The sequence below is a fragment of the Camellia sinensis genome, chromosome 2 (genome assembly GCF_055761805.1).
Source record: "Camellia sinensis isolate YWXY chromosome 2, ASM5576180v1, whole genome shotgun sequence".
NCBI lineage: Eukaryota > Viridiplantae > Streptophyta > Magnoliopsida > Ericales > Theaceae > Camellia > Camellia sinensis.
Genome location: NC_138962.1, coordinates 225,913,268 through 225,934,903, shown reverse-complemented (window position 1 = coordinate 225,934,903; position 21,636 = coordinate 225,913,268). Strand labels below are relative to the sequence as shown.

The 21,636-nt window shown below is 32.3% G+C and overlaps 2 protein-coding genes across 6 annotated transcripts in view; both read left to right on the top strand.

Moving 5' to 3' along the window:
• The window catches only part of LOC114278275 (transducin family protein / WD-40 repeat family protein), a 30,645-nt gene extending 23,212 nt beyond the window's left edge, over window positions 1–7,433 (top strand). For 2 of the 3 annotated variants that reach the window (XM_028220301.2, XM_028220302.2), the window contains exons 10-16: window positions 105–161; window positions 2,869–3,297; window positions 4,176–4,399; window positions 5,308–5,441; window positions 6,056–6,313; window positions 6,397–6,575; window positions 6,763–7,433. In XM_028220301.2, the coding sequence (XP_028076102.2) occupies window positions 105–161; window positions 2,869–3,297; window positions 4,176–4,399; window positions 5,308–5,441; window positions 6,056–6,313; window positions 6,397–6,575; window positions 6,763–6,858 (1,377 nt within the window). In that variant the 3' untranslated portion in view covers window positions 6,859–7,433. Of the gene's footprint in view, window positions 1–104; window positions 162–2,868; window positions 3,298–4,150; window positions 4,400–5,307; window positions 5,442–6,055; window positions 6,314–6,396; window positions 6,576–6,762 lie in introns of all 3 variants that reach the window. The other variant, XR_014362718.1, reaches the window with a different exon arrangement.
• Window positions 7,434–14,935: 7,502 nt separating this feature from the next.
• On the top strand, window positions 14,936–21,122 carry LOC114278274 (uncharacterized). Of its 3 annotated transcripts, none has more exons than XM_028220298.2 (3): window positions 14,936–15,281; window positions 18,094–19,061; window positions 20,322–21,122. In XM_028220298.2, exons 2-3 carry the CDS (start codon window positions 18,118–18,120, stop codon window positions 20,803–20,805), a joined length of 1,428 nt encoding a protein of 475 aa, XP_028076099.2. In that variant the 5' UTR covers window positions 14,936–15,281; window positions 18,094–18,117; the 3' UTR covers window positions 20,806–21,122. The 3 variants fall into 3 exon arrangements, with proteins under 3 accessions (XP_028076099.2, XP_028076100.2, XP_028076101.2); XM_028220299.2 differs by having other exon boundaries at window positions 14,967–15,281; window positions 18,014–19,061; XM_028220300.2 differs by having other exon boundaries at window positions 14,968–15,281; window positions 18,056–19,061.
• Window positions 21,123–21,636: the final 514 nt, after the last annotated feature.

Genomic DNA, 21,636 nt, shown 5'->3' with positions numbered 1-21,636 from the left:
TCTGCTTACCTTCTATTATTTCTTATGTCACTGACATCCTGGCAACCAAATATTCGGAGCTTCATAATGTATTTGATGATTACTAATCCTTCATGAATGAGCAGGCATTGTGTATCAACTCCATTGATCAAAAGCAAGCTGCTCTTGCTAGTAACAGAAAGGTGAGACCCCATCCATAAATTTTTTTCATTCATCTGAATTATTTGATGATGTGGCTGCTTGGTGAAAGATGCTCGTCTTCTTCATCGATTGTCTTTGTTGTACTCTGCTTATCCACATTTGCATTTTGCATGTAATTGAAAGTGTACCGTATGCAAAGAATAACCTTAGGGCTTTCAGCACCTAGTTATCTCTCTCTCTCTCTATATATATATATATATATATGTGACCTTGTGAACTTTAGCCTGATAGACCTACTTGTGAAAACTAAAAACCAAAAAAGTGAAGTGCCTTTCTTAGGAAATAATTGATGCAGGACAAGTATGGAAACTTCGCCTAGTGTTGCCCACAATTGGTTTGTGGTAGGTTTTGGTTATGGAAAGCTTCAAGTCTTTAGAGTTCCTTCTTTTTTGTTGGAAAGTATGTGTGTTATTACCATGGCTATCAAAATCCCGATCCGGATCTTACGATGCTACGATCTTACTATCCATTTGAGTACAATCGATTCAGATCGTGTAAAAAGTTCCTTATAGGTAGGATTTTTCGATCCTGGTAATGGGATCTTATAGGATCGTGGAATTCGAATCCGAATCTGATCCTATCAGATCCAATTTACAAGTCTTGTTTTGTATTGTATGACATGTTTTATTGTAAATTTTATGTTTGTCGTCTAAATACCAATTTATGTGGTCAAAATAAATAATAAAAATTGAGTAGTATTGAATCAAATAGACTAAGAAAAACAAAATAGAAAACAAATATTCAAATATTGCGGTAATTTAAGAAAATTAATTGGTTGGAAAAACAAACTTAGCTTTAGCAGAGTTTAAGGAGGATAAGATGATTGCAACTTTATCCCAATTTTTGGATAGTTTATTTTTGTGACTTGAATTTGCTCCACTAGGGATGCTAACGACAAGCCTTATCATTCAGTTAAGCTGCTCTTTTGAGTTCTTAATCTATTTGTATATCCAACTTTGTTAAATATTTTTTCTTCACTTTTTATGCATTATTGTAGATTGTAAAGTATTTTGTTATAGAATTCTTCTTCTTCACCTTCTTTTTTGATAAAATACAAAACTTTAACCATTGAGTTTTCTATTGTATAATATTATATGTACATTTTACATGGAGTATTATCACGATATCTTTACTTCTTTTCAATAGAATATAGGCTCATTTTGTGTATACTTTTTGAGAAATACTTATTTAAATTAAATTATTATGTAGTTTGTCTTTTTCGGTAGGATCTTACGATCCGATCCTAGAAACACTTCCAGCGATCCAACGTAGGATTCCGATTTTAACAACCTTGGTTATTACAAAAAAAAAAAAAAAAAAAAAAAAAAAACACTAATGATTTAAAATGAAGTTCAAGACACACCATAGGCAAACACCCCCTCTAGAGGGGAAACACATGCATATCCTACAACAGATAAAACCTCTCATAACCTGAGTGGCTAGGCCAACAATACTCCTAAATGCCTAGTCTATAATAATAAAATCTTTCACAGTGATACTAGGCAGCCAATTCCAAAGGAAACAATCTCACACCACGTGAGCACACTAGAGCATGGCCTAACATTGGAACACAAAATCTGGCCAAAAATGGCATGGCCCAAAAACGCACCAGCCCCTAAGGAGCCATAAGCACCCATTCGTGTTATAAATAGTGCACAGTGGGAAACCACCAGCAGAATAATAAACCAAAAAACGGAACATCAAACATGCATCCCTACCAAGCTTAATCTGTGGCCAACTAAAAGAAAAAGGGTAAAAGAAACAGCTGAGACAAAGGAGATAGAACAGGGTGAGTTTGGCTTGGTTTTTAATGTGTAGTCACAAGGTTTAAGGAATTCGCTGAAATTCTTTAAGGAGTTTTGGCGTTGAATTAACAACCGATGGGCAAGGGAAGAGTTATGCTTGATCTAGAAGAGTTTTGAGGCTGAAATTGTGGCTGTGTATCGTACCCATGAAACAATATTTTGGTGATTTTGTAGAGAGAAGAAGGGCTTATCCTCAAATAAATACAATCACAGGTTCTCTAAAACTCAATGGATAGAAAGGTTCCATGAGTATTTATAGGTTGATGAGTTCTCCTAATTGTACTGACCAACTAGATATTCGAGGCCTATTAAAGACTCCATATAATACCTAGTGACATTGTTCGACTTGTACTATGAGCCATGAACCCATTATGTAGACAATATCTAGCAAAATTTTGAATTACCTAACCACCCGTAACTCTTGCAAGCTAATGAAATTTACATAGTCACTCCAATAAAAAAATGCTTTTATTCATTTTCCACGTTAGCAGGAATACATTGAGTTTAATATTTTAATTTACATAAAGGTAATCTTTCAAAAAGAAAGAATTTGTGAATCGAGTTACAAAATCATGATGCGTGTTGCTCTTCTTGTAATTGTATTGGTGTATGCTGTAAAAGTGTTTCTTAATCCCAATTTCCAATCAGGACAGCATGAAGGTGAAGACTGCCATCTCACCTAGGATACACCAATTTTCTTAAATGAATGAGCACTAGTCACGTGTGCTTCAGGATGTATCAGGGCTTCAATTTGAATAAATTATTGATATTATGCATACATGGAATTGAATTTATTTTCCTTTTCATTTAATGGTTTTCTCGTAATATATCTCAATTTTAAAATCTATATGTTTCCCTTGACATCATATTCTATCTGATTCAGGGGATAATATTCTTTAATTGGGAAGATGAGCTGCCTATCAGAGATCATTCTAATTACATCTGGGCGGAGGCTGATTGGCCACAAAATGGGTGGGCAGGATCTGAATCTACTCCGGTCCCTACATGTGTGTCTCCTGGCGTTGGTCTTGGGAGCAAGAAGGGGACACACCTTGGGTTGGGTGGAGCAACCATTGGTGTAGGTTCTTTGGCAAGACCAGGGAAAGACTTAACAGGTGGTGGAGCATTTGGAATTCCAGGTTATGCTGGTATGGGTGCATCTGGCCTAGGTTGGGGGATTCAAGATGATTTTGAGGAGTTCATTGATCCACCTGCCACTTTGGAAAACATTAATACAAGGGCATTCTCAAGTCACCCTTCTAGGCCTTTCTTCTTGGTTGGATCTAGTAATACACACATATACTTATGGGAGGTATGTAGTGTCGACCAAGAAATCTCATTACTATATACTTTTGCCTCTGGATTTTATTCTTTTCAGATATGCTCTAGTAAACTTTTTCAGAGCAAGAAATTGTTCCAGATTACTCTTGTGAGGGGGGAGTACTATAATTTCACCTCTGTTTTCTGTGAAAAATTCTTCTTGGTTTTGAGTCTCATTCCATGTGGTAATTCTCGTCATAATCATGACCTTCGCAACCTTACCTTAGATGCCAATAATGTGGTCAAAATCATCCATGAATCCAAAATGTAAGAAAGAATGAATTAGCCAATGAATTGATTAACAACCATGCTCAAGTTGCATATTTAATACTCAAGTGTATAGCTGATGGACTCTGAAAATACAGAAACGCCAATTCAAATTCTGTCTTGTATATTGGATATTTGGACTAGTGTTGTTGTATGTCACCGGATGGATTTCACCAATTTTTTCCCATGTCCTACATAGATCCACAATAAATGCCATGTCTACATGTAAGACCCACCATATCTAGAAAATAATGGGACCAGCCTATTTTTTTTAGATATGGTGGGTGCTAAATGTACACATGACGTTTGTTGAGTGAGTCCACGTAAGGGATGAAAAAAATAAGAGTTAACATTTATCTGGTGACAGATATTATATTCCATATTTTATTGTCATTCATATATATATTCAATGAAAGCATGGCAAATAGTTATATGGGAAAGTCATAAAAACATAACTAGTCTTACGTACAAGGCATACTGTTCAAATTTTGAAGTTGCAGTGCATAATTGCAATTTTTTTTTTTTTTTTTTTTTTTTTGAATTGGTACTGGTGTCTCTCATATGAACTGATAGAGCAGCTAACAAAGACTGTAACAAGTGCAGTTCGGTAAGGACAAAGCTACTGCAACATACGGAGTGCTTCCTGCTGCAAATGTACCTCCGCCATATGCTCTTGCATCAATATCAGCTGTGCATTTTGATAACTGTGGACACAGATTTGCGACTGGTGCATTAGATGGAACTGTATGCACATGGCAGCTTGAGGTGGGAGGAAGGAGCAACATCCGTCCAACAGAATCATCTCTATGCTTTAACAACCATGCATCGTATGTACATTTTCTGAACTAACTTAAATATGCAATTTTGGTTTCTGTTTTGTTCTATGGAAAAATTTTATGCACAATTCATTAGGTGCAGATGTTGTAAGTGGCCAATAAAAGCACGTCACAAGTGTGTCATATCTGCAAGTCAAAGTGAACATTTGTGGGGCCCAGCATTAAAGCTTAGATTTATGAGTGGGAAAGATGAACGCACAACTTGCTCTTATTAGACACTTGCAGCACTTGCACCTAAAGAACCCTTCCCAAGTTCTTTCCTTGTTCCATTCATGCTTTGTTGATTCTAAAATCCTTTTAAAATATATGTTTTGGAGTCGACTGCGCCACCAGGGATGCTAACGGCAAGCCTTACCGTTGAGCCAAGTCGTCCTTTCAGCTGAAGAAATTTTATAGTTATGCTTTTTTGTCAGCTGCGATTTGAGAGTTTGCTGAAGAAGAAATTGCTTTCTATAAATTTGAGTGGTTTTCTTTTTAATCGCCTACCTTTATGGTCCCTTCTATGTGTGTGTTATGAATGGCTTGATGGTAGTTGTAAAACATGAGTCCAGCGGAAGTCTAGTGGTGCTATTCGTGCTATTTCCTTTTGGTTTTATTCCTCTATTTCTGGACCATCCAGTTAGATATCTGTCTCCTCTTTTTATATTCTGGACATTATCCATTGAAATTGGTTTAAAACGTGACTGTTATATGGATAGTTTTATCTTCTAAAGAGTATTCCTTCAAAACACGTTACATAAAATGAAATAGCACATAAATTGTGCTGTTAATGTGTTGTATATATGGACAGCAATCTGGGGTCTCCATTCACATTCTGTATTGGTTTAGATAAATGTCCTCTATTCATAGGTTTATATCAGAGTGATACTACCGTGTCATATTTGTACTTCTTGTTGCAGGGATGTCACTTATGTTACTGCCAGTGGATCAATAATTGCTGCTGCTGGGTATAGTTCCAATGGTGTCAATGTGGTTATATGGGATACACTTGCTCCACCCACAACCTCTCGAGCTTCTATAATGTGCCATGAAGGTTTGTTTATATCTCTATAAACTGTTAATTGCATTTTATTATATTGCTTGTATTATTTTCCCGCCTCAAAGTTACATGGGATCTGACAATGAAGTCAGTTACAACTGTCGATGGAAGCTGTACTTTTTTTCTTTTAATGTTGTCAGAAGCCTGGAACCAAAGCGCTGGTTATGTTAGTATTGGTAAAGCATTTGTTAGTTTGAGGAGGAACTGATAATTTGTTGGTGATGACATAATTACTAAAGGAAAATAAAAAAAGAAAATTCGATGTGGTTTTTGGAGTTGGATGTCGTGTAGATGTCTTATCAAATGAATGAAAATCTGGACTAGGTTATGCATGCTAAAAAAAAGGAACTTGGTTGGGATTAAAAGAATTGTAAGCTAAGTTAAATGTGTATTATCTTCTTCTTTCTTTTCTTTTTTTCCTTTTATTTTCTCTTGTTGGGGAAATAATTATAACCTCAAAAGAATCAATAGCTCATCATCTTTCTGTGTAATTTTTGCTATCATGATTGGCACATATAGGGAAATTTTAATTGCCTTTCCTTTTAACTTTTTTCCATGATGAGTTTTCCTTGTTGAACCTGCTTCTGCATGTATACTTGCACGAGCAGGTGGTGCCCGCTCCCTTTCTGTGTTCGATAATGACATTGGAAGTGGTTCTGTTTCTCCCTTCATTGTGACCGGAGGAAAAGGTGGTGATGTTGGACTTCATGATTTCCGTTACATAGCTACTGGAAGGACGAAGAGGCACAGACATTTTGCTAATAGTGAACCAGACAGCAACACATCTTTGACTGCTGATGCGCAGAACCGGACCGGGGACCAGAATCGAGACGGGATGCTTTGGTATATACCAAAGGCTCACTTAGGTAATGAAACATTGTCTTCTGTGGAGTTACATAACCGAATATGATAAATTTTCTTATTAATGTTTTGTTTGATCTTATTGAAGGGACTGTTACCAAAATATCGACCATCCCAAACTCTAGTTTATTCTTGACCGGAAGCAAAGATGGAGACGTTAAACTTTGGGATGCAAAAACAGCCAAGTTAGTATGTCATTGGTCGAAATTGCATGAAAGACATACCTTTCTCCAACCAAGCTCACGGGGCTTTGGTGGAGTTGTTCGGGTAATCTATTTAACTAACCCAGTTGATCTTCCAAGTTTTATTGTATATTCTATATGTTGGAACTAAGAAGCACAACAAACATGAAACTCGTTACAAAGTCACGTGTCCATATCTGTGCTTTTTAGGTTGGAAGCATATATTGCTTTTTACTTGTGATCGTGACCTAAATGAATCAAAAAAATTGCAGGCTGCCGTTACAGATGTTCAAGTGATTTCTCATGGTTTTTTGACTTGTGGCGGAGATGGCTGTGTAAAGTTGATTCAGTTTAAAGGTCAAACATAGGAATTTTAGCGAATGAAATCAAATTTTGCTTGGGGTCTGAAAATTCTCGACTAAACCTACAGAAGTTATTTCTTCTCGGAAATCACCCAACAGTGAAAGGTTGATTTTGCTGTCCATTCTGCCCGATCTGTGGCTTTGTCACCGACATCTTACTCTTTTGTGCTTCAAGTAGCCATGCCATTCTCTGCTTGGGCGTTGAAATGAACCTAAGCTATGGGAAATATTCCATCAAAAAGGATGATTGATTTAGCACGGTCACTCCATGAGAGCGAGAGGTAAAGCAGCCACTAATTGACAAGTTTTCTTGTTCTTCACGCTTTCTTTTCTCAGAACTCTAACGTCTTTGTGCCGAGTTTGCCCAAAAAAGAAAAAGAAAAAAGAGAAATGTATTTGTGGATTGGTGAGTGATTGAATGGAGTTGATTGTTGTATTTAGGTGAGCTAACGAGCCCGGGGAATGTGTAGTGAGACCCAAGCAGTTGGGATACGAGATCTTGTTAATTTTTTGAGTTTAATGTACATATTGGAAACATTTCATAAATCAAATGCAAAAATAAGATTGGTTGCATTTATTTATTTATTTTTGTAGTTAAACCCTTGTATGAGTTTCTATCATTTTGCTAGTGAACATCTGAAGCACTGAGATGATGGTTAAATCCTTGTATGTGTTTATCATTTTTGTTAAATCCTTTAATCTTATTAAAACGGAAGTTAATGTAATTATGTTAAATTTATAATATAAAAATTTCAAATCTCAAGAGTGGTAATTCACTCTTCAATTTTTTTTTCTTCCATGACTTCAAGATTCAAACACAATTTAAAGTGAAATGATATTTGAAACAGGATTTTTTTTTTTTTTTTTTTCTTCATGGAGATTTACAATTTTTAGTGAATATAATGTGCTTGATACTGTGGGTAAGGTCCATAGATTTAGATACAAGTCACTTTTTAGACGGTGAATCTTTTGGGGGATATTATATCTGTTTGGTGCTAATAGTTTGGACCAGTCAAAACCAGTTGCAGCTCAGGGATTTTTGAGATTCAGGCTAAACTTTAAATTGAGATCTTATTCAATTATGCCTAATAAAATTTGAGGCTTTCAAGAATAAAATATTTTTAAGCTTTAAGTGACTAAGTAAGTGACTTAATGGTTGAGTCACTTTTAAAAAAATAGTCCGAGCAATGAATTTGTGTCATGTCAGTAATTTTTATAAATAAAAGGTTTAAATTTTGTGTATTTATTTATCCATTATATATTGGGTTTGGACTTTTTGTTTTGATCTGATATCGTGTTTGTAAGTACGTAAATAAAATCTAATTTACAAAAAAATATAGACGTGATAAACATTTAATTCTTTAATTGGATAATGAATTTAAACAATCCAAACGGAAGACAAGCTCGACTCTAATAATAGTTGTAAATTTTGAGTTGTATTTGTTAAAATTTTATTTGATATCAATTCATTTTGTAAATAAATCAACCGTGAATATATTTTAAATTTATAAACTTTTTAAACTCAACTTGAACTCAATTCGATAAATTAATACATTTTTATGAAAACTTAAGGGTCCGTTTAGTTTAATTTTAGAATTATGATTTGAATGTGGAGTTATGTTTTGAGTTTGAGTTTTTAAATCAGGATTTGAAAAAAAAAAATTGTATGAGTTTTGAAAATAATTTTGAGATGATTTGTTTAGTTAATATGCTACATTCAAATCATGATTTAAAAAGAGAGTTAAGTTTTGAAAAGTAAACCAAACGGTACCTAAATTATTTTAAAACTTATTTAAAATTGACTTAAAAATACGTGAGTTAAATTTAAAAAATATTTTCAAAATTCATCAAAAGTTTTAGTAACTTTTATTGAACTACTCATTTATAATTTTACTAATTAATTAAATAAATAAAACCATCTCACATGACCAAACCGACTGGAGAGGGAACAGACAAAGTGTTTCTTAAAGAAGTACGCGTGCCAAAAACGTCGTTTTAAGCATCCAATTCAATTCAGCCAAAGACTTGTTTGTTTCTTCTAAAAAGTCTATTCTAAATACATGAAGCTTTTACTACAAGAGAATGATTCTGCTACGTTACTTCCATAGAGATATTCAACCCTGCTTTTATTTTTTCTTTTCTTTAGCCACCCCCAAGAAAAAATAAAAATAAAAAACTAATTAGTGTGTTTGATTTTCATTTTCTAAATTCAAATTTTTGAAATTGAGGTTTTTATGTTTTTTTATTTTATTTTTAGTGAATATTTTTAAATTTTTAATTAATTTTTTTTATTTTTTAGATGCACCTTACTTAGATGTAAAAAAGTAAATTATTTGTAAAAAAATTAATAAAATAAATACACAAGAATACGAAAAATATATTGAATTATCGTATTTTTTTTATATTTTTGGTATTTAGTAAATTTTCTAAAGATTTTTTTCACAAATATTATACTTTTTAAGTGCATTTATGTTAGCTGTATTTAAAAATTAAAAAAATTCAGCAAAAATATAAATAAAAAAAAACAAAAAATAAAACATTTTAACTTTTTGAAAAGTGAATCTTAAAAATTCAAACCAAACAAGCTGAATGTCACCTTTGCATATATTACTTTTATAATTGAGTATTCAGATCAACTTACATACAACTTAACTAATCCCCGAAATCTTAGACTTAGGCCTCGTTTGGCAAGTGATTTTTTTAGCCAAAAAATCAAAAAGTAACTAAAAAAACCAAAAAGCCAACAACTCATACCAAAAAGGCCCTGTTTGGTAGGGTTTATTTCCAACTTATTTCAGCTTTTAGCTTAATTTAAGCTATTTTGATGTGTTTGGTTCAACTGAATAATATAGCTTATAGCTTTTTGTAAGTCAAAAATCAACTTATTCTTTGAGTGGGGGAGGAGAAGCTTAATTTACAAGTAAAAAATCAGCTTATGTTCACAATTATAAGCAATAAGCTGTTAAGGTATAACTTATAATCACTTTCCCACAGTTCTACCAAACGGAGCCAAAGTCAAAGATTCTCTTTTCTCTCTATTTTTTGCACATCTTTTCGTAAAAAGTCAAAAAGTCATCTCAAACATACTAGTTTTTTTTACATCACATTTTAGCTAAAAAATCAAAAAGTTACTAAAAAAGTCTGTTCCCAAACGAGGCCTTAATGATTGAATAAACCTCCGATGACTTTTTAAAATGAATGGAACTTAACTGGGTAATATTACTTATTCTTCCCATTTGAAATCTCACATGAAAATAAGAAATTTAGGAAGGACTTATCCCGCCACATAAAAATATATATCTACACAAACGTATATTTTTTCTTTGCTTAATTATTCTTAATTTTATTGTTAAACATAAGTGAAAAGAATCGATCATAAAAAGTCTAGACAACTTTTTAAACGTACAATATTCATAAATACTTTCTCAAGTCAAAGTTTAGGAGTATAAATTTCTTATCTCCCCATCCCAATAGATCCCCCAAATCATTAAATTATGCACCAAATTTTTAGATTGTAGAGTGGTCACAAAATTAATAAAGAAGTGGGCATAAATTTTAATTGACATGAGGCTTTTTTACCACTAGCCCATGATGGTCACCCACCTACTCTAGGGAGAATTTTGCAAACCAGGCATTCAAGTGACACGTGGACCATAAGATCTATTCAACAACCCTGATTCGTCTTCCACCCAAAATGGGGGTATAATGACTTGTGATACCATGGGCAAGCCACTGATTTTAGCTTTATTGATTAGAAATGCTCATTTTTTTACTTTTAAAATTTTCACATTCTTTTACCAAAAGTAAACAGTCTTAAAAATATTGGGTTCGTTTGGTTTGAATTTCTGAAAAAATTTTGAGAAATTTTCTCTACAAATAAGTTTTTAAAAGTAATTAAACCAAACAAATTTTTCCAAAAAAATTTCTCAAAACTTGTAAACCAAACAAGTTTTCCAAACAAATCTCTCTCTCACATACATCAAATCAATCACTTTTTTCAAAACTCTCTTTCAAAATAATTTTTCAAAACATTTTTTAAAAAAAACCAAACCAAACAACTTTTCGTACTTTTTATCTCTAAAACACATCTCTCAGACACAAACCAAACATACCCATTATTCTTGTATATTAAAACAATCATGGCCTAATAGATTGTGCCTGTTTAGTGCAGTTTAAAAGTTACTTATTTCAGCTTTCAGCTTAATTTAAATTATTTTGATGTGTTTGGTTAACAATACAACTTATAATTTTTTGTAAGTCAGAAATCAGCTTATTCTTTGAGTGGGACAGGAGATGCTTAGGCCAAGTTTGACAAGTCCAGAATAAGTCAAAAAGTCAAAAAGTTACTCAAAAAGTTAAAAAGTTAACACTATTTACCAAAAGTCAACGATTACGGCTGCACAACTCCCAATTCTAATTTTCTCTTACAAACCAATTTTTACAATTTTTTATTACACATTTTTCCATAAAAAGTCAAAAAGTTAACCCAAACATCTATATTTTCTTCCTCAATTTTTTAGTTCAAAAAGACAAAAAAAACACTTATTTAGGACACCCCAAACAACCCCTAAGTTTATAAGTCAGAAATCAGCTTATGTTCATAGTTATAAGCTATAAGTACTTTTCCACAACTCTACCAAACAGGACCATTGTTAGGTTCGGGCTTGTGAGTCCACCAAAGTTACATTCGATTTGTTGATTTTTAAAATTTTTAAAAATTATTTATAAAAAAAATTAAATTAATTTGATAATTATAATTATATAATATTAATCTTTAAAAACATATGATATATTTTAAAATTATATTTATAATCTATTTTTATTTTTGGTAAATTACAAACACACTCTCTAAGGTTCCCTTAAAATACAGATTGTCCCATGTGATTTGAAAAATTACGAATTCTCCCTTGTTATAATTTTTTATTTAACAGAATTAACTGAAAAAATAACATTCATAATTGTTCTCCCATACAATAATAAAATTACGTAAATTATTAATTGAAACATATTTCTAACATCGTTAAAAATTGTTAATTGACTTGATAATTTATAAATAAAATGAGCAATTTCTTATGAAATTAAAATCTCAGGGGTTGAAATATAATTTCCAAAATCACAGGGGAGCGATTCGCATTTTAATTAAATGTCAAGATTTTTATTTAAAAAAAGAATTTAAATAAAATTTGTGACTACGATAATGAGATTAATTTGAATTTTTTATTTTTATGAATGATATATACAAAAATTTATAAATTTAATTTATCATTTTATGAGAATGAATTCTATAGTAGGCCCACAACCTTATACTAGTCCAATTTGGTTCATATCGTCCCATCCATACACATGAATTCAAGGGAAATCCAATCTGTTTTTTTTTTTTTTTAAATGATAACATATTATGACGTAGTATTCTAATTCAATTTATGTAAATACATCACTTAAGTATGTTTATAGACCCGGGCGGAGCCACAGAAGCCCCGGGGGTTCACGTGACCCTCTCAATTTTAAATTTTTTTTTTGTTTTTGTTTTTGTTTTGTGGTTATATATAAAAAAAAAAAAATTCTTTAATATTTTCTTTGGTTAAGAATTTATTATATTGTTCATAATAAGTAGATATTTGATACTTTTGAAGCACTATGTGGCATTGTTTATCTAGTAGGCTAAATCAATAGTGTAGTGGGAAATCTTACGAATTGAATATAATTAATTCATTATTTTTAGATAGTTGACAAACTGCTCAGTGTGATTTGTGATTTCTCATGCTTTGAGCATCACATAGGCAACGCGATATGATATTCTAAGACTATTTAATAATTTTCATTCAAAATACATCATTTATAAGCAATATCATCTCTTTAATATTTTCTATCAAATAAAAATTAAATAAATTTTATAATAATTTGTACTATAAATGATGTGTTTTTATTTTCTAAAATTAGAAATTTTGATCCATAATTTTTTGTGTTAAAATTACAAACTTACGTCACCATCCTGCACCAAGCTATTATACACTATTATAGAATTTTGATTTGTTTCTATTAATAATGATTTTTAATTTCTTATGCTTAAATTTACCTCATAAAATTATTGTTATTATCTTAATGTTGATCATGATTTATTTTAAATAAAAAACTATAATTCATAAATACCCCTCTAACTTAATTCTTAACTCCGCTGCTGTTCATAGATATACAGTTTATATATTTCTTTCTAAGGGAAAATCCCAAAGGGGATAGTCGTGTTGTTTGGTAACAAGTTCCTCTTAAGGGATATATTTATATAAACATTTCGTGATTGATCTTAATAAAGAAATTTGGGGTTGCTTGAATTGAATTGTAGCCCTGCTTACTCATAAAAAATAAAAAATAAAAAAACAATTGGTTATCCCTAATTTGCATCACCACTGCTTGGACCACCCCAAAGTCCAAGTGGCCCACCAAACTTGAAAATATGGTTCCTTCCAAAGTTGCTCTTGCTTGGGGAGTCTCTTTCATTTCATGGTTGTGTATTATTATCATTAGAACAAAATACAAGATAATAAATAAAAAAATCTTCCAATGCTTTTCATACCCAAGATGAATAAAATACAATAAAATAAAATAAAATTGGATGCAGAGTCATGTCATCATCTCCCTAATCGCCTCCTTATCTCTTCTATGAACAATGTGCGTCCCACCACTCATTTTGATTTATTGTATGATAGACAAGTGTCTTTGTTAATTTCTTTTTTCTTTTGTTTCTTTTTACGATATAAATTAATTATAATAACTCACTTCATGTTCATATGTATCAAGTAATTAGCAAAATTAATGATCACTAATTCATTTTTAAGCTTACAATCCATTATTTTATATATATATATATATATATATTTTTTTTTTGTATTTTTAATTTATGAAAGTTATAAGCTAACACGTGTACTGTGATTGAGCTCTAGTTAGTACTACTATTATAACCAAAAATAAAATAAAATAAAATGTTCTCGACATGAATTAAAAAAAATACAGAATTACTAATATTTAATTCTCTTACAAATGCTATCTAAAAAACAAAAAAAAAAAAAGATAGAATAAAATTATTTTAAAAATATTTTTTGTAACAAGTAAAGTACCTCTAGAAATAAATAAATATATATATATATATAAATATAAAATAAATAACACAAGACACTTTCATTAATTTTAAGATATTTTTTATTAGTTTTATTTTTTTAAATTAATTTTACAAATAAGGCTTGTTCAGTGTAACTTTTTTCAAACTAAAAATTAATAATAAAAAAATATATGCTAAAAACACATCTTTACTATCTTTCACAAAATCAATTTTTTAAACTTATTAAACAATTTAAATCTCAAAAGCTATAAGTTAAAATTACATTAAATATTCTAACATAAACTCTAAAAAAAAAAAAATTTACCTTAGAAATGAGAGTGTATTTTGCTTCAAGAGAAAATCTGTGTAGCGCTCTAATTTGAAGTTGATTGATTATAATAGATCGTCTTACTCTTATGTGAATATTAGATTTGGTGTCCAAACTTCATTCTCATGTCGCATGATAGATTTTTATTTACTAAAATAAAAAATTATTATACTACAATATAAGTAAGGTTTGAACACACTTACCATTTAAGCGAACTTACATGTTATAATATTAATTTTTTTATTTTTATTTTTGTTCTTGTTTATTTGAATTACACACGCATTATGTGTGCTATCTGTTAGTTCTTATAAATTGTACTGAAGATCATTATATTGGATTTCATTAAAAACACACTTATCATTTAAGCAAACTTACATATTATAATATTAATTTTTTTATCATTTATTTTTGTTATTAAATTACACACATATCATATGTCTTATCCGCTAATATTCTTATAAATTGTACCGATGACCAACAATAATTAAAATTTATTATAACTATAATTTTCACCATAATTAGAATGAATCTAAGCAAAAAATATATATTTTATTTTATTTTTATATTCTAATTTTATGAAACACAAATGACACTCATGAACCCCACCTTGCCACCCCACCACACACCTATGATGTGGACAATTTAGGACAGAATGGTGGTCCAAATAAATACTACACGACACCGTTTTCTGAAAAGTTTTGTGCGTTGTGTAAGGAGACTGAGTCATCTAAACGTCGTCGTTGTATGTACTTGCTGAAAAAGCAGTACGAACCGACAAGAAAAATGGAAATGACAATTGAAAAACAAAACGGAACTGGTCTCGTCTCGTCCCCTCTCTCTCTCTCTCACTCTCTCGCTCTCGCGTTAGGATGAAGAAGAGGGTTCGCCTCTTTACACCTCAACAACTGTAAACGCTTCCTCAATTTGGGATTTGGATTCAATCATCAGATCTACAAAACCCACTTTCCCAATTCATTTCTATTCAATTCTTCTGTTGGCTTCTTTCAGGTCCTTTTTTTTTATTATTTTTTCTCCTCTCTCTCTCTCTCTCTCTCTCTCTCTCTCTATTTATAATTATATATGTTTGTATATGAACTATTTGGTGTTTGGTTTTTCATTATTTCATTAATGTTTATCCTCTTTTGTTCTATTTTTATTTGGGTTTTTATGTATTATGTTTATGGATAATAATATAGTGTAAGGTTTTGTCCACTGTGGATCATTCTAGGTTTTTCGTATCTTTTTTACTATTGTGAGTGATGGGTTTTTCTGGGTATTGGTTAATTCTGGTATTCCTCTGGTGATTCTATTCCCTTTTTTTATTTTTATTTTTATTTTTAAGTTTTGTGAATAAAAGTTTTGTTAATCATTTGAATGATTTGGAGACTTTTACTATCTCAGTTTTCATGAGATGTTGAGCATGAAGGTTATAAATTATTTGTTGTGGATCTGATTTGTTTTTTTCAGATCAGTTGTGTTTGGCTTGCTTTTAGCTTAAAAGTGGAAAAATGATATCTAAAGTAGGATCTCTTGCATTTTACTTTAATGTAAACTTCTTATAAATTATTCAAGTTTAAATAAGGGTCGCTTTGGGGTAAAATTCACAAGTTTGCAATAAAGCTTCTCTCTTTGACCTGACTTTATTTTAGGTTAATTTTTGTCTTTGATTTGCAATCTTTTATGCTGAAATCTCACGTTTTCACCCAATAAACTTTTTATTTTATTTTTATTTTTTTGATGTAAACACATGGGTCATTAAATACACTGTATCTAATAAACAAGCATTTGAGCAATCAACATTCATCTATACATCATAGTGCACATTTTTTTTTTTTTTTTTTTTTTTTGGGTTATATAATTCCCCTATGATCTATAAATGTATTGACAAGCATTTACTTTGACACATACCATAATGTGTTGTGCATTGATATTTCTGTAGATAGTTAAATTACAAATGCAAACACACACAAATAAAATTGTGCTTCTTTGAGTATAGATGGAGCGTATGGGACTTAAATATGGAGTCTGGTTGGAGCTCCTTTGCTTACATGTATGCCAAGTAGATGTAATCTTGATATGCACACTTGTTTCTCAGACACTGTTTTTGTTATTATCTTGACGCCTTTGTTCATTAAGTGTTATGCAATTATGTGATAGTATTTGTTAGTATTTTATATGATTTAATTAGTATCTATGAAGTACGGGTACGGGTACGGGTACGGGTACGGTATGGGTACGTCGATACGGTAAAATTTAAAAAAAAATATCGTTAGGGTACGGGTACGGCTTGGTATGCTTGTAAAAAAATATTTATTTTTAATTTAGAATAATGTAAAAAATAATTAAATGGTTTCATTTGTTAAGGTCCAACCTATAATTAACATTTAATGCCAAAAGAAAAAGTATAAATCAAAATTAAATGTCAATATATTAAACAACTTACAAACCATAGTTTAATTTTAAAATCATGCTAAACATAAAACAAAAACTAAAAAAGAAATCTAGTGAAATTAGTTTTATCTCTGTAGTAGAAGGAAAATATTATTTCAACTGAGGTACGGTACGGCTTGGATATATACTAGGTATGGCTTGGATATATATTAGGTACGTCTGGGTACGTCAAAAATGAAGAAAAAAAAATTTGGGTACGTGTTTCATGTACCCGGTACGTATGTGCAGAAATACCATACGAGGTACGGTACGCCGGTAAGTATCCGGTACGGGTACGGGTACGGTATGTTTTTCGGAGTACCCATGCTTCATAAATTAGTATAGTGTAGTTGACACGTGCATGTACGTTGATACATATAGGAACTGCTAAGATTTCTTTGAAAGCTTGTGTTTAAGTGATCTGGAATGGGTTGATCAGAATCTTCTTTCCCTTGGGCCATTTCTATTATTCGTCCCAAACACTAATGCTGTGTTTGGTTGGGAGATTTAGAGAGGGATTTGAAAAGAGAAAGGGAAAAGGTATGTGAAATTAGGTGAAATGTAGGTATATTTTATTCACATTTCACCTAACTTTTTCATTTCCCTTTTCAAATCTCTCCTCAAATCCCCCAACCAAACACAGCATAAGAGACTCTGAATTATTTGAAAACCTGAGTTGTAAACAGGGAAACCATATGATCTTTTAGTCTTTATTTTAAAACTTATTTGTTTGTTTGTTTGTTTGTTTGTTATGGTCTCTTAGTCTTAGGTGCGAAAACAGGATAGGGAACATTTTAGTCTCAAAAGGGCCGGGACATTGCCTTGGGACTATGTTTGGCTTCACCTTGGGTTGCGTTCCAACCTGTATTCTATTTCATTATTTTATAGTTCCATGTAGCTGACTTTTGAGTACATGGAATCATAACTTGAAAAGCAATGCGGACTGTTTCCAGAAATATATTAGTTATTATTTCTTCATGAGCTTTATTTTGTTTTAATTCTCAGTATTACTTTTTAAAGCCGTCGACTCACAGGTGAGAGAAGATAGTCATTTGCTTAAGTTTCTGATTTTCCTTTTATTTTTTTTTATTCTAATAATAGATTTTAGTCGTGTGACCGATTGGAGTCTATGTTTTTAAGGAAAAGGCTCTTTCTGTGTGAATAATGATTTACTCAGTTGATGTATAGAACCTCATTTTTGCATGTTGTTTCTTCTTCTGCAGCAACTTTTGAATCTGTATTTGTATCTATCAAATTTCCGTTTGTTTTCATATTACTACATCTATATATTTGATTTTATTTAATGACAGATGTCTTGTATTTGATATCAAATCCTTCCTTTACTCTTGAAGACGTCCATCCTTTTCTGAGAAATTCTTCCTCTACGCAGTAAAACACCTTGAAATATGGGTGAATGATGGCTGCAGCAGAAGCAAGGGCTGCTTGGCAAAGAACAGCTAACCGTTGCTTTGTCCAAGAAGATGCCAAAAGAGCTCCAAAATTAGCGTGCTGCCCCTCAGCATCTTCATTGTCCAAACAGGTTGATGCGGGACCTGCAAATACAGCAGACGGCCATGATAATCCCAATGTAGGTTTCATGCCTCTTAACCGAAACACTTCATATTCCAATCTACCCCCCGAATCAAGATGGTGGCTGCAGCTGCAACAGCAGCAGCTGCAACCTAATTACGGGCGCCAAACAACTTTAACAAACGAACAGTTAAATACATTGGAGGAAGAGATGGAAACTTTTCAAGCCGGTGTTTTAAAATCTACCGTTAAACCAAGTGAAGTCCACGATGGTTCGCACATCGATGACCACTCTGAACCCTCCCTCGACGCTTGTTTTAGGACTTCCACAACTTGTATGAAGAAAGATCTTGAAGTCGAGAATAAAGAGCTAAAGACTGTATATAGTAAGAGTGCCCAAGAACCTCTTAAACCTGACAACATGGGGGAATATTATGAGTTATTGGATATCGATCCTGTTGGTTGCTCAGTTTCTAAGCAACCAAATGAGCTTGGTTTTGATTCGGACTCTCCTTGGATTGGTGGTGAAAAACCAGAGCCGTGGTGGCGTATGGCAGATAGAGGTGAATTGGCTTCATTGGTTGCACAGAGATCACTTGACCTTATTGAGAATTGTGATCTCCCTCGGCCTCAAAGCAAGCATGTTAAAACAGAAGACCCATATGCTTATCTTGGCAATTTTGATCGTGATGGGATTTTACCGTCATCTAAAGATTTCAAGGTACAAACAGGTAATGCACTAAGCAATCGCACCGTACGAAGTGCATGTGGGAAGCAGTGGACCTTATCTGAGGAGCAACCACAATATGGTTTAGATAAGCAAAACAGGTAATGCTTGAATTTTATTTTTCTTTGTTCTGTCTCTACCATTTTCTTGTTGAAGTATGTCATCTGGTTTCATTTCTCCAATTTTATAAGTTAATTATAATTATTTGTGATATTAATTGTCTTGTATTGTAGTTAAATTTGTGTTTGACTAAAAGTTTGATTGTGGGAGCACAATATTTGTATTAACTGCATGGGGTTTGCAACATACATAGGCTACTTGGGGGCTTTGCTTGTCTCATTTTGTTGCTCTATTTGGTTTTGTTTTCAGAATCTATTTTCTGAAAATACTAATAATTAGTCTTCATTCAATTTTATGTGTGAACCTCTACTTGTGAAGTTACAGCTGCTGAGTTCTCTATAGTTGAGGACTTTTGTATGATCTACTTTCTTGTTTGCCTTTGCTGTTACATTGAACTTTTCAATGAAAATTAGGTCAGAAAGTTCAAAACTTTAAGAATTAAGCATGGACTTGATAGGGTACCAATTTCTTCAAAAGTTACAGTTAATGATTGATTAGTGATGATGGGAGTTAGAAATGTAAGACGAGAGATAGAAAAGTAAAAATGAGTGTTACGTGTATTATTTTGGTGTTTTAGTCCTACTACATTTAAGAAAATTGAATTATAATTTATATTTATTATATACATATACAAAGAGATCTAATAATTAACAGGGGTGTGGGCAGGGGAATGAAATCTCGTCCTGCCCCACTTCCTTATCGGGGGCGGGAAAAACCATGTGGAGCGGGGGACGTGGGGGCAAGGGAAATTGCCATCCCTAATTATCTCCCCCAATTTGTTTGGATTTTCATACTTAGATGCGTACATATGAAGAAAATGGTTCATATTTCACCGTTTGGTTGGACCCATTTTCATAATTTTGAGGTCTTCCTACGAATTTGAAGAATTACAGGGTTATGAAATTATTCAGGCAGGTTTTATTGTTTCATTAAAAATCCCTTTTGACAATTTTTTGCAAATTAGTTATAACCTATTCTTTATATTTGTTTATTTATTTGGAGGATCTCTATCTAAAGACTTGACAGAACATAAAAAACATGGATGTTTACATTTGTTGTCTTTTAGCCAACACACCCTGTGATTTCAAAGCCACATGAAAACAAAAAATATGTTTTGTATTATATTGTTCTTTGATGTTGAATATGATCACTAAGCCAAGAACAATTGAATTTTCTCTATTATGATTTTCAAATCTTTTAACGTTATCTTGGTTGTTGGAACTTCATGATGTCTGAAACAGTGATGGCCCAGCCCGCAATGGTATGACCGAAGCACAATTTTCCGACACTGATTCCAGCAAGGCTCAGCTATTGGAAGCACTCCGCCATTCTCAAACACGTGCAAGGGAAGCCGAGAAAGCTGCAAAACAAGCCTACGCAGAGAAAGAACACGTTCTCAAGCTCTTTTTCAAACAGGCGTCGCACCTCTTTGCCTACAAGCAATGGTTGCAACTTCTTGAGTTCGAAAACCTTTTTTTTCAGATCAAGAACAATAACCAGCCAACATCAACTCTGTTTCCTGTGGTGCTACCGTGGATGATGCCAAACAAATCTTGGAAACTTCCAAAGAGGTGTCAAAAGCCTGCCAAAGGAAAACGAGGAAAGCGGGGTCGTCCCCGACGCGGCATTAGTAAGTTTGCAGTTGCTTTTGCGGTGAGCTTGGGTCTCGTTGGTGCGGGGTTGATTCTGGGATGGACTGTTGGATGGATGTTACCGACCTTTTAAGTTGTGTGCGTTTGTGGTGTTATCTGGATTTATTGTTGTTTGAGGTGATTGGTTACAGGGAAAGTTTGTCTGGGCCGTGTATTTCATTTTTAGTTCTCATTTTATGTATATAATCTTAGAGTTTTTAGGTTTTGTACTAGAACTTTGATGAGTTTGTAAAAGTGGTGTAAAAGTGGTGGTGACGAAATGTTGGTTTACTTGAACATATCAGCAGGCCTAATTTAATTAGTCCTTTGATGCTGTAAATATGATGTGATGAGCAGGTCTTTTTCAAGAAGTCCTCTCTCTATATATATATATCGCCCATATTTAGCTCACTTGCTAGACATGCGTGCAAAAAATTAAGTGCATCTTCGGCTCATTTATTAGTATATGAAATGAACACGAATGGGAGATTAAGAGATGGCCTAATAAATGAAATGCTTCATTGTGCATGTGCCTTATGCACGATGCAATTTTCTCTTTTTCTTTCTTAGCATGAAAAAAAAATGCAATTTTATCATTTTTAGCATAAAAAAAAAAGATATGTTATATGAGGAAGGGTATCTAAGACGTGCAGGGGAGCTAATTTTTCAATATTGTTGGAGATCAATGGGTTCACTTCATTAATCCGAGTTTATTTTTTAATTTTTTTGGTGAAGGACTCATTAAGCCTATCATTTATGTAAAGAAATGAAATTGATAAAAAAAATAATAATAATTACATGCTCCTAACATTTATTTTTTATGATATGATTATGTGATTTTAATATTTGATCAATTTAATTTTTCTGTGTATATATATGATTTGCTTAGTGGATCTTACATTATGATCACTTCTTGTGCGTGGTG